The 13,509-nt window shown below is 44.5% G+C and overlaps 1 protein-coding gene across 1 annotated transcript; it reads left to right on the plus strand.

The window, feature by feature from the left end:
• Window positions 1–2,157: 2,157 nt before the first annotated feature.
• LRRC32 (leucine rich repeat containing 32) lies at window positions 2,158–12,643 on the plus strand. Its single transcript, XM_010082583.1, has 3 exons — window positions 2,158–2,460; window positions 5,854–5,944; window positions 10,703–12,643. Exons 1-3 carry the CDS (start codon window positions 2,438–2,440, stop codon window positions 12,641–12,643), a joined length of 2,055 nt encoding a protein of 684 aa, XP_010080885.1. The 5' UTR covers window positions 2,158–2,437.
• The last annotated feature ends 866 nt before the right edge of the window (window positions 12,644–13,509 follow it).

Consider the following 13,509-nt stretch of genomic DNA (forward strand, 5'->3'; position numbering starts at 1 on the left):
ACCAAGCTAATGTTCCAACCACACTTTAAGATGTAAGCTGCTGGGTAGCCCAAAGCATGAAAATATTGACAATGGGAAGCCAGCCAAATGCTGCAGGGTCTTTGAAACTATTTGCTGTCAGATCCCCTTTAGGAAAGGATGAAGGTGGGCAAGGACACGGCTGATATTTTGCAGCACAGTTGGTGTGCCTCTAAGGCTGTGGCTTCAATGAGACAAAGTCCTGAGCAGCAGAATCAGTGCGTGCCCTTCCCTCCTGCTTTGGCATTTGTTGCTGGCCAGGCTCTTCACAGTTCAGCTGGCACAGCTGCTTGGTCGCTCAGTATAACAGCTTGAGGAACAGAGCTGGCTTTTTTAAAAAGCTATTTTTACTCCTGCTACTTTTTTCCCAAACTTCCCACAGTGCTCCGAACATCCAGGTACAGGAAAATGTGAACCTGCAGTCAACCAGGGCACTTGCTACTCTTCATTACAGGCATGATATTGGTATGCCATCCGCAAATCAAAATAGAAATATCCTATTAAAAAAATAATAAAAAAAAGAGTATTTTTCTTTTCTTGAAGATCTCAAATATTTGAGGTTTTCCTTGCAAAACTGTCTGTCTTTGCAAGTGTTATTGCATGCTGGAGGTTTTCCTTGCGAAAGTGTCTGTCTTTGCAAGTGTTATTGCATGCTGCTGACTCTAAACCCTGAGCATCCAAAAGGTATTTAAATCTCTGGACACCACAGTGGTCCCCTGAGTTTCTTCAACCTGAGTTCCCTGCTTACCCCAAGGGGATTGCAGATGGAGGGCTTGAATCTGAGGGGCGTGCCAAAGGGATCAAGTGAAAAACAGTGCTGCAGCCAGCTCTGACCAAAAGAAACTTACGACACTATGTGCTGGGGACAGGTGATTGAAACTAGTCTGCTGAGAGCCCAGTCAAGGGGAACCTGCCCAAGGCTGTGATAATCAGAATCACAGAATGGTTTGGGTTGGAAGGAACCTTGAAGCTCATCTCGTTCCACCCCCCTGCCATGGGCAGGGACACCTCCCACTAGCCCAGGTTGCCCAAAGCCTCATCCAGCCTGGCCTTGAACCCCTCCAGGGATGGGGCATCCACAGCTTCTCTGGGCAACCTGGGACACTGCCTCACCCCCCGCACAGGCAAAAATTTATACCTAATAATAATCTCCCTGACAGATTGTTCTCCGGTGAGCTAAACGTGGATTTTTCTATGCATTGTACCTGATCATGCCCTCTCCTGCCCGCATGCATACTGCCACCCCTTCATAGCACTGGTGCCTCTCATTTTGGTGTACATCGTAAAGCAGATGCGATGCCAAGAGCCCGGCTCTTTGGCGTATTATCGCAACCGTGGGAAAAATGCGTTGCAACACTTCAGGTTTGTGAGGTTGGGAGTCAGCAGCAAGGGAGATCGATGTAAAGGCAGGTTTTCCAGAAGCAGGTCTTAATTAGCAAAAGGAAGTGAGGAAACCAGCAATTAAACAGCTTCTCCAGCCCTAGAGGGCAGCACAAAATAATAAATAAAAAGCTGAACTCCCAGGCAATCCGAAATCATCTTCTGCATGACAAAAGCACCCCTTTGGCAATGGGAAGTTTTTTACTAGTGTGGCCAGGAGATTAAACATTATGTACCCACTGCCGAAAATTCATCAGCTCATCCGGATGTTCAGACCCCTCTGCTTTTATCAATCTACCTCCTTAATTCCTGCCTCGTGGCAGGAAATCTTTCAAGTCAGGTGTGTTGTAGCTGCCACTGAACCCCCATCCCTCCAGCAGACTGCTATCACGCTCTGATGAGTGGGACCACTGCAAAAAGAATGATTTCTTCCAGGACAGGTTTCCAAATTCTGGGCTTTGTATTTACCAGCCGTGAATTTGAAACCTTTAATCCTCAAGCACTGTTTTCCTAACGACGCAGGGAGTGATTTAGGTGCAGGGGTAGGAGGTTGCAACCCTCCAGGAATGTGACTCGCGGACACAGAGCCGTAAAGTAAACACGCTGCCTCGCACCGCGCACGCAGCTCAACAATACCATCGGCGATGATATTCCCCTGAGCAAACCCGTGGCCTCATCCTGACAGTTTCTCTGTCAAAAGAAAAAAAAAAAATATTCCCCCCCCCTTGTTTCTCAACGAGCAAGGGCTTCGGGATGTCGCACAGTAGCTGCCTCCGTCCGGAGCACAGCGGTGGCTAGGACCCAGCAAGAGCCCAGAGAGGAGTCCGGAGGAAGACAAGGAACATAATTTAAAGCAGACACTGTCCCAAATAAGGTTATTTCCCCGAAAATGCCTTTGTTATGAAGCTAATGAGTGAGCCTTTTTGGCATCCCGAATGGGTGAACGTGAAGCTGAAGAATAATTTAATCGGTACGAGGACTGAGCTGGTTCTGAAGAGCTGGATATGCTTCTTAAAGACATGATAAGCAGTGTTTGGGGATGGGAGAAACCCTTGAAACAAGGTAAATGTGAAATATTTCCTCTTTTTAACCCCTGAAGGCTCTAAAACAGGAGCAGAGTCTTGTGTGAAAACAGATCAGCCCCTGGGGAGTTTGTTTTGTGTTTTGTGTATTTAAACCTCTCTTTGGCACAGGAGAACGTCTCTGTTAATTGTTTAAGCAGTAACAAAAATTTCCTTTGGGGGAAGTTTGGAAGGTGCTGCTGTCATTACTTACAAGCAACATCTATGAAGTGGTTTCAGGGTTAATATTGTAACAGAGATGGAAGCAAATATTGTTCTGGAGTGGGAACTTGGCAAACTGAGATAAACCCCTGCTTCTTCCATGTGTGTTGGGAGAAATCAGTGCTCTTCTCTGCCTTTGCCCTTCCATCTATTAATTGGATATGCTGGCATGGTTTGGGTACCGTACTTTTTCTAGATGCTTAATTATTTGACCCATTTAAGAAGATTCCTTGGGGATGTTGCTCACTGAAACCACCTATATTTTCCAGCTGTGGATGGGGCTGGGTAAATTTCAAAGTACCATGATGGAAAGCTGGGACACTGAATGCAGTTCAGAGCTCAATCGTGCTCTGAGGTATACTGGGATTTTTATCACAGCTGCCAGCTGGAGCAAACTGGCACCAAGCACAAAGCTGCTTCAACTCCGGGAAAACCTCAGAGCAATAAAATCTCCGTTAGGTCGAGTTGCTGCTACTGCTTCGCCCGGATAGTTCTTGTAAGATGTGGTTAGAGATGATTCTATGTCAGTGCCAGCAGGCAGGGTTTGGTGGTGATGGTCTCTGGTACAGGGCAATGGGGAGTCCTGGGAGCCCTGAGCTCTGCACTGGGAGAGGGTGGTGGGCATCTGAGAGCTGCTGAGCTGAAACCCACCTTGGGAAGGGAATCTCCATAAGCAAGGAGGTTGTGCTGTACCCTAAGGAGTGGCTCTGGATGGAGTCCATGTGGTCTCATATTGGAAGAGGCCACCATGTCCTAGTGCTCCAGGGTGTGACAGCCACCTTGGAACCACCCTGAGGGACAGCATCCCTGCTTACTATAGACCTGTCTTACACGGCGAGCCAGTAAATCATGGTTTTGTGTTTACTGTCAGGGCGGTGAGGCAGTGGCTCAGGTTGCCCAGAGAAGCTGTGGATGCCCCATCCCTGGAGGGGTTCAAGGCCAGGCTGGATGAGGCTTTGGGCAACCTGGGCTAGTGGGAGGTGTCCCTGCCCATGGCAGGGGGTTGGAACTGGATGGTCTTTAAGGTCCTTTCCAACCCAAACCGTTCTGTGATTCTGTGATTCTATGATTCTATGAAATATATCAATTTCCCAGTTGCTTTATAAACTTATAAGTTAGGGACTTTCAAAGCATGTCTAGACACTGGATTTTATCAGGTTTATTATTTAAGGAGCAAAGGGACCATTTTTTTTTGCACTGTCAGTGTGACAAGAGAGAATATCGCAGACTGTACGGGACTCACACTGTCCGTCAGGGTGGTGCCATGTTGTGGGTAATATCCATGGAGATCTCATCAGCTTAATTAATTGAATTTAAACAGAAACAATTTCCACTTGAGGGCTCTTGCAGCCATCAGTATGTTTGTCTTTTCTCTCAGTTCCAGTAAACTAATACCCAAATGATAAAACAAATTTTCTGCTTCTTAGAGGAGGCACCCACTCCTCTAAGCCTGGGGAATGAGGAACAGAGGGACAAAAGCAGGGACATTATATATGGTATCAGCAATTCCTCCTTCCATAGGATGATTTCAGTATATTTTGCAAATAATAATTAAAAAGGTCAAGAACGAACATCCTTGGTCTTGTCCTAGCCAGGGAGAACAGGCTTCTGATTCTGCTGCTGAGCACCAAAGACGAACTCCCAGCTCTTTCACCCTGGGGTCCCAGACCATCATCCATCACTAGTAGTTTCCCTGAACTGGAAGGAATGTGCAAGCTGAAAATAGAGCAGCTGTGGTCTAATCCTCCCCAGTTTCTCTTTTCCTAGCGCACAGCTCTTTTCTCTGGTTGGGGAGTGGAGCGAGAGTTCCCTAGTGAACCTGATGGCATTGCTGTTCAGTGCTTGCTGTTGCTGGGTGGAAGCGTGGCCATCAGCTGCATCCCTCAAACAGTGAGTAAGCAGAGGTATCTCCATCAGCTGGGAACGATCCCACCTCTTTTGTTTCCAGCCTCTTGATGCTCTGTGGGTGGAAACTGCTGAGTAATGGTATATTGATACCGGTTTTTGGCAGCACATGGCCATGGGATTGGTGTGCTTTTGGAGCTTGCCAGGTGCAGGCTTGCTCCTGGAAAGACTTAAGAGCAGCACTAGCTAAGCTGTGTGGCTTTGAGTTGGGAGCTGGTGTGTGTCTCATCAGTTCTGGATGGGGGCAGGACCAGCTCAGGTCTGCCTGCAAGAAGCCATACAGATACAGACAGATTTGGCATGTTTGCAACAGATGCTATCATCAAGAAGAGATATCTGGCGTTCACGTCAGTGGTGACCATGGCCAGAGACCTTGTTAGTGTCCATCTAGAAACCAGCCCTTTGAAGGATGAATGCTTTCCCTTAACCTCATTTGCATTTTTCTCCCACTACCCAGTGACAAGTGTCGCAGTGTTGTTTCCTCCCTTTGCAGTTAATTCTACGCTCTTTCCTATGCTGTTTTCCAAACTGTTAAACCCTGATGAAGCCTTTGTTTCACACAAATCCATTCCATTTTATATCTGTCTCTTTGCAAGGCATCTGCTTTCAAATAAATGTATTTAGAAGCCTGCCCATACCTGGGATGTATAAAATTGAAAGCTAAAGTTTGTACAAAATGTTCTCAGTCCATTCTTTAAGCTGCTTATATTAACAAATTTTGGCGAGTATGTAAAAGCTCTTTGACACTGTGAGATGAGAGGAGTGGAAAATGTTGAGGATGGAAATGGAAACTTTTCCCAATGCTTGTTTCCGAGTGGCACCAGTTCATTTCGGTCAGGACTTGGTACCCCAAAACTCCAGCACAGTTAAGAGTACCTGAGCTGCCTTTCTGGGGATAATGAGGTGGCTCTGGCAGGTCACTCACTCTTCAGTGGTTGTCTTTCTCAGTGATACCAGACACGCTGCCCAACGTGAGCATCTGGACTCCATTGCGTGGCCTGGGTATCACCCAGGTAGCAGCTGAAATCACTCCAGGGCAATCCCATGAAATGCCTTGGATCCCCCTTTCAAGTCCTCATATAAATCTCTTTTTTCCCACCAGGCTCAAAGGGATGCAAAGGTAATAGGTAGGTGCAGGCTCAGAGGGGTTAATTTATTGCACTGCAAGTGTACTTTTCCATGTTAGACAGTGATCTGGTGCCAGCTTTGCCATGCTTTGACCACTATGTCACAGTTGAAATCTAACCATAATTACTTTTTCTTGCAGAACCATGAAACTGTACATCATCTTCTTCCTGGCAGTGGTGAACAGAGGGACCTCTAACTATCAGCCTGCAGAGAGGATATCCTGTGAAATGGTAAGGCTGGCTCCCTGCTCCTTGAGATCCTGGATGAGGCTGGGCCCCCCTTGTTGTAGGCACTGCACAAATAGCTGTGGTCTCTGAGAAGGGAACCAAGACCAGGCTCTCCATGGTGGCAGAGGTGGGCTTTGCTGGGTTAGGGGATGCTCAGCAGGCTGTTCTCAGCCTATGTCCTTGCTGTAGTGACAGCACATAAAAGCGGGGTGGGGAAAGAAGGGTCATTATCTCCATTTTCCAAAAGAAATTTGACCTGATTTTCCCAAGACTCTACAAGGATTCTGTGGCTGAGACAGAGAAAGAACTTAGACCTAAAATCAGCTCCTTTATATCAGGCTTTAAATAAAGCATCTTCTGTGCCATACATCTCTACCAGCCCTTTTGTAATAACAGGGAGACTGACCTTCTCTGCCCTGACACAGCATTGCTGCCAGAGGAGTTGTACCTGACTTCTCCCGAAGGTAAAAGAAGTGACAAAGCCTCTCGCTCCAATATAAAGTTTGCTCCTGGAATTTTTGCAGGCACCTTGTACAATATTACAAATGTTATTCCCAGCTGAACTTGCTCCCTTCCCCATCCAAGTGCTGCTGGTTGTAACAGGCCATTTAAAAATACTTTTTTTTTTTTTTTTTTAACGTTGAAGCTGATCAGCACAAATCCTCAAGAATTTCCAAAATAGGGAAAAAAAATAATTTGCTAGCTGCGCACATCTCCCTTATGGGACTCATTCCATTCCTGCCCACCCTGCTGTATTACTGCACTTCCTGAATTCCAGAGAAATTAAGACCTAGTATATATAAAAAGATCTTGGGAAGGTGACTGGGCAGCTCAATTCCTTGCCTGGAGAGGGAAGACTGATGAAGCCACTGTAAACATGACAGCTTGGGTCCCATGTATCATAGTCACATGAAGGCTGGGCAAAATAAACAATAATCCAAGCAGATTCATCCCGTCCCACTTGATGGCTCACAGATCAGGCTGATTGCTGAGAAGTAAATGCATGCTTGTTTCCATCACTCCACTCTAAACTGCTTTCATCAAGCCAACAGCCCAAGGCTCTACGCAACAAGGCTGGGATAAATTTGGCCCCAACAGAAAATGCGCTGCAGTCAATGATTTTTCATCACAGCCTCGCTGTTTTACATGTTATTTTTCCTGTGACGACACCTTTAGAATATCAAAAGCTCGGAAATGGAAACTTTCATCCCGGATCTCGTGGAAGAGGCATGAGTCAGAAACCTGTGCCCCTCTCTGACTCACCACTAGTGCTCTTGTCATTGGACCAAAGCCTTGTAGAAGAGGTTTGAGGAAGTAAACAGTCCCAACCAGACTCGTGAGACAGGAGTGACCTGCACTGATTATACAAGTTACTGCACATAGAACCATGAAATCATAGAACAGTTTGAGTTGGGACCATGGAGGTCATCTAGTCCAACCCCCATGCAGTAAGCAGGGACATCTTCCACTAGATCAGGTTGCCCAGAGCCCCCATCCATCTGCCCGTTTGCAAGACAACCAGGTATAGCTTAAATGTCAAGAGGTTCTCCCTAACTCATATCGCCATACAAAGAAAGGGATTCCCACTACTTCATGTTTTACCTCCCAGAGAAAGACGTTTCTGCTAATTCATGTTAACTGGGAAAGGAGGAGCTTCCAAATAATGCACAGAATCACAGAATCATAGAATGATGGAATGGTCTGGGTTGGAAGGGACCTGAAAGCTCATCTCGTTCTACCCCCCTGCCATGGGCAGGGACACCTCCCACTAGCCCAGGTTGCTCAAAGCCTCATCCAGCCTGGCCTTGAACCCCTCCAGGGATGGGGCATCCACAGCTGCTCTGGGCAACCTGGGCCACGGCCTCACCCCCGGCACAGGAAAACATTTCTTCCTCACATCTCATCTCCATCTCCCTTCAGAGTAGGGAAGGGGTTTTAACAAATTGTACATTACTTTGCGGTGAGGTCATGCAAGAACAAGGTTATCACAGGTCAGCTGATATGTGGTACCTGGGCAAATTGCTAAGATTTGGTCACGTAGCTGAGCCTTCACCTGGGCAGCTCTTCTAGAGAACAGGCATGGACACTGTGAGCACAAGTCAGCACCAAGTGGCTCCAGCCCCAATTCTTTGTTTCAAATGCTCACGAGCTGATAGAGGTGAACATGAGTGGATGCTTGGATCCCCCTGTTTTGTTTGTGGGGCTCTTACTAAAGTGGGTGACAACTTCCACCCAGTGCTGAGCAGTGAAAAACTGAAGTCAGAATCCAAACGATGCTCAGCTTTTGAGCTGTTGGTTCATTTTTTCACCAGCACCAGAATGGAACCAGACACTGAAGAGACCAAGTGCTCCCCGTCCTTGCCAATGGACTTCAAACAAACTGGTGGCAGCACTGACAGAGATGATAAAGTCAGAATGTGAGACTGGCAAAAACATCTTTTCCAGCCTCAAGCTGCCAACCCATTGGGCTACGGGGTGGGAGGAGGGGAGATCCAAGCAAAACAGATGCTGTTTGCTCCGTCCCACTGAGATGTGCTTCATCTTTTCTTCCTAGTGCTCATGAGAATGAAATTCACACAATTTGAGCCTCATGGGAGAAAAGATGGTGCAGAACAGACTAGATAAGAAATTCAGTGAGGATTAAAATAGTCAGTGAAAAGGAATGAAAGTTTAAAAAAACAATGAGAGGGGAAATGTTATAGGAACAAATGGCAGACAGTACAAGGTATAGATTTTTATCAGTCGCTTTTATCACTGGAAGGGTTCAGTGGATGCAGATTAAAGGCCCAATCCTGCAAGATACCTGGTGAACTGGACTTGACCTCTCCCCCATCGACTGCAGTGAAAACCAGATGGCTGGCATCGGTGGGAGTTGGATCAGAACTTTGCTAAGATGCTGTGGGTGCCCAGAGGGAGCGGAAGGTGCCCAACGCTTGTTGAGATTTGGCTCAAAGTGTTGGAAGAAACCTGGCACCCGCCTTAGGCTGCAAAGCGGCTGCTGCTTTTTTTCACTCTGGATTTTTGTGTCTTCCTGGTTTCTCCCTCTTCCACTAACCAAGCAAGAAGAGACTTCATGCTCTGTTGTTTGGGTCTCGGAGCTAAGCCCAACTCTGCACATTTTAGCTCAAAATGAGCAATTCTACAGTGGCTTTGCAGGAAAGAAATAATGTCAGGGAGAAGTCAGAAAATTTTTTTCTGGTTTGTTCAGCTGAGGGAGATTTGGGTGAGTTGAAGGGAAAAAAAGGAAGGGGTTCAGGGTTTAATAGGCCAGTTACTTGGGATCTTTGGGAAAGATGTATCATGGGAAGGACTGAGGAGCAGCCTGTGTATATCTAGAGTTTGGAAGAGCACTTACACTTCTCTGGCACATTTTTGTGCGATCTCCAAAACTCACATGATGCAAAAGAGAAAAAACGCTGACTATTGCCCAACTTCTTCTAAACAGACCTGCCACTTCATTCACCTAAAAGTTCACATGGAACAGATGGGTTTTAACATTTTTTACTTTTAATGTTTCCTTAATGTCTGAAACGCTTTGCGTCATGGAATCTGGAGTCTGCTTCTTCACAAAAGTTAAGATTCAACAGATTTTTTTTCTTTTCTATTCTTTCTGATGTTTCTACAAACAGTGCATGACCCAGTCACCCAAATACATTCATAACAAGAGTTTTCCTCCAGTAAATGAAATGCTGCCTAAGCCTTTCACATTCCACTTCTTCCTGCTGCTATATGTTCTCCTGAATAACAAAATATGGCTTGACATTTATGCAAGGATGACCCTGTTCGTGTTTCCAGTGTTCCTTATGAATACACACTCCAAATTTTGCTCTGGACACAGATTCAGTCCTAGCTGCAATTAAACAAACATACATCTAGAAGATTAATTTGACTTTGACACTTGGGATTTTCTCCAGCCTGCTGCTGAGAATTGGACTGAAAAGGCATGACCCTCACTGCACATCACAGCTTTTTTTCCTCTCAAAAGCTGGCTTTACATATTTTGTCTTTTCCATGTTGTATCACGGGTGTCTCATAAGGTGTGCTCCCCATACAAGAAGGGAACTGTTGTCTTAGGGAAGGGATAAAATGGATGGTAAAAGCAGGAAGAGTTTGGAGATTTGCATCAGAAATGTTTCAGTTGTTGAATTACTCATTTGGTTAAAGATACGTTGCTTAAGTGAGCCATGGCTAAAGGAAGACATGATCAAGTATCTAAGGGCATGACTAAGAAGGAGAGAGATGGGTTTTGTTCTATAGGATGCTTATATGTTTCTCTACATCTTTGCTTTTGGACCTATGCTGCCAACAGAGTGAAGCTCTTCTAAGTATTAATTACCCTTGTAAGTAGGATTTGCAAAATCTGATACAGTGATGAAGAAGAGAAAATTAAACATCAGAACAAAAGTGAGGAAATGATGCTTGATTGCCATGGAAAGAGGGCAAAACTCCTTCACTTGTGACTGTTAAAATGAGCCTGGGAGAAAGGTACAAAGAGAAGAAAGTTTAGTAGGTATCACGTGCAGACAAAACTTTCTACTGTTGTAAGTCAGAAATGTCTTTAAAACGAAATGAGTGCTGTTAGCTGCCAAGAAGTGTTAAGATTGTTGTTCTTGCTGTCTGAATGCTCAGAGAAAGCAGTATGATTAGTGTTTCAGAAGAATGATCTGCCTGGATGCTGCATGTTATTTTCTTTATATTTCATATAAAAGATGTTTTTCATTTGCCATGTGACAACCCCTTTTCTCTCTTTTTTTCTGGCAGGCAAATTCACAGGCATTTTGCCACAACAAAGACCTTCACCAAATCCCTCGTGAGTTCCATCCAAATGTAAACAAAGTAGATCTGTCTGGAAATCTGATTCAAAGCATCCCTGAAATGCCGTTATCATTTTACACTTCCCTCCAGTGCCTGGATTTAAGCTCTAACCAGATAAGCTTCATCACGCCTGGAGTCTTTGCACATATGACGAGTTTGCTGGAAATAAATTTAGCCAACAACCACTTATATGAGCTTGCTCAGAATGGGACAGAGGGGATTGGACTTCTACCCAAGGTGGAAATACTAGACCTATCCCACAACAGTCTGTACAATGGGATGGCTGAGTACTTCATTAAACAAGCTCCAGCACTGCAGTATCTTTCCTTGGCAGACAACAGTATTATAATGATATCACACAAGATGTTCCAGGGATCTCCCAATCTCGTGGAGATAGATCTTCAGAGTAATATCATAATGGAAATAGAAGAAGGTGCTTTTGAGACTCTCGTGAACCTTTCCAAACTCAATCTCTCCATGAATTCAATTACTTGCATCTCTGATTTCAACCTCAGGCAGCTGGAGATACTTGACCTTAGCAGGAATAGCATTGAGACCTTCCACACCACAAAGTCAGATGATGAATATAGCTTAAGATGTTTGGATCTGAGTGAAAACAAACTGCTTCACTTCCCGGTCTTCCCCCAGGTAAATAAACTGGTAACTCTGAATTTATCAAAGAATTTAATCCAGCTCACTGCTGAATCCCCTCATAATAAAATGGACTACATGGAAAACGAATGGCTAGATGCTTCTTTTCGTCTTCTTGATCAGAAGCAAAGTAGAAACAAAAGTTCTCTTTATTTATCCCAGCTTGTATATTTAGACTTAAGTTATAACGAAATCAAATCCATTCCAGATGAGTTCTTTGAATCAATGTTGTCCCTTCACACCCTTAATCTCAGTAAAAACTGTCTTCAGGCATTTGCAGTAACTTATGACAGTGCATTGATCTCCCTAACTGTTCTTGACTTGAGCTACAATGCTCTGCAGAACCTTCTCCTAGATGCTGGCACGCTGTCAAATTTGAAGGAGCTCTATATTCAAAACAACCATCTTCAGACCTTGCAATTTGATATCTTCTCAAGTCTTCCTAGCCTCAGACTGCTTAATCTACAGAGCAATAATATCAGCCTTTGCAGCATGTACTCAGGATTAGCCAAGCAAAGACTTGCCGGAGAGGAAGGTGGTTGTGTGTCGTTTGTTGATTCTCCTGCTCTTCAGTACTTGTACCTAGCTGACAACATGCTGAACATCCTCCCAGCGTACACTTTCTACAAGACTTCTCTTATTGTCTTGGATCTCTCCATGAACCCTGGACTGAAAATAGAAGTTAAAGCATTATCAGGACTGGAAAAGTCTCTGGAATATTTGTATTTACATAGCAATAACCTGATAGATTTAAATATTGACTTGCCTTGTTTTAGTCACCTTAAACATTTAAACCTCTCTGAAAATCAGCTGAACTGGCTGCCTAAGTGGGGTAGTGACTCTCCATTGGAAGTTCTGGACCTGCGGAACAATAGGTTTAGTACATTACAGGACAGTAATATTTTAGCATTAGAAAATTCCCTTAAAAACTTGTATCTTACTGGGAACCCACTCAACTGTTGTGGAAACATCTGGCTCTCATCCATGATCCAGAACAAAAATGTCCAGATCCCCAACGTGGAGCACTTAAAATGCCAGTACACTCAGAACTTCGGGTACCAGGAAGAAATGCACGTCAGGAACATTCGACCAGAAGACTGTGAAAAAGAAGATCTAAAGAAAATCAACTTTCTTATTATATTAACATTTGTGTTGGTTTTATCCGTGCTCATCATTGGCGTGGGTTCATTTTTTTGCTTCCGCAGGCAAAACTTCAGCCATCAGTTTAAAGCATAGGAACACAAAATGCCTTGGAAAAAAAAAAAAACCAAACAAACAAAGAAATCAGGTGCTACACTGCCAGTGTGTAGAAATGAAGGGTAAAATTCTCATCTTTGATTTTTAACTGTGGATGTTCAGACAGTTTCAAGTCGCCCCTGAACTGCACCACTACAGTGCTCTGGGTTGCAGGGACTGAAAGGAGATTTTGCCATGTTTTGCATTTGCTTCATTCACAAGCAGATCTACTTAAAAAGTTTATACAGTGGTAATTTAAACCAGACCAAAGGAAAAAGTCATCTAAGGTCTTGAGACTTTTCACTAAGCTCACAGATACTTTGTGATGTCTCAGAAGGACTATGCAAATTGAGCTTTGTAACTGAATTACCTTTTTATGACATGAGTTGAGTAGGAAAGTCCTTCTCAAAATTACGTACCTCCATGAGATATTTTTCTTTGATCTGAGCTTTGGTTTCTTCTTAACTGTTAGAAATAACAGCTCCTAACCCTTCTTTAACTGAAATCATACAGACCAATGCCAGGGCAGGCCAAAATACAATCTTTCAATCCTTGACATGGGTTGCCAACCTCCCATGAGTTCCAAAACAATGAGAATTTAACTTAAAAAAAGAAATTACAGTTTGTGTCTGTTGTGCTCATGGATGCCATTTAGAGAATTCACAGCTGACCATGGGAACCAAAGGCCTTGGTGGTAGGAACCTCTTTGAATACCTGCCTTTGTGTGTTGCATGTTGCTCCAGCCACTGGGGCAAGACGCAAGAGGTAGATGAGGTTAATTAATCTTGGCACTTAATACCCATGAGGGATGTGAGAGAAAGCATAGGTATGAAACAGCTGCACTGTCTCCAGATTTCTCCCAGACC

Source organism: Pterocles gutturalis, unplaced genomic scaffold (assembly GCF_000699245.1).
Source record: "Pterocles gutturalis isolate BGI_N339 unplaced genomic scaffold, ASM69924v1 scaffold41054, whole genome shotgun sequence".
Lineage (NCBI taxonomy): Eukaryota > Metazoa > Chordata > Aves > Pterocliformes > Pteroclidae > Pterocles > Pterocles gutturalis.

What these genes read in the sequence shown, in the direction of transcription:
- LRRC32 (XM_010082583.1), top strand. Translation starts at nt 2,438, where the DNA reads ATGGGAGAAACCCTTGAAACAAG. An exon ending in GGAGAAACCCTTGAAACAAG is followed by an intron (nt 2,461 to 5,853) that starts GTAAATGTGAAA and finishes TTTTTCTTGCAG; the next exon opens with AACCATGAAACTGTACATCA. An exon ending in AGAGGATATCCTGTGAAATG is followed by an intron (nt 5,945 to 10,702) that starts GTAAGGCTGGCT and finishes TTTTTCTGGCAG; the next exon opens with GCAAATTCACAGGCATTTTG.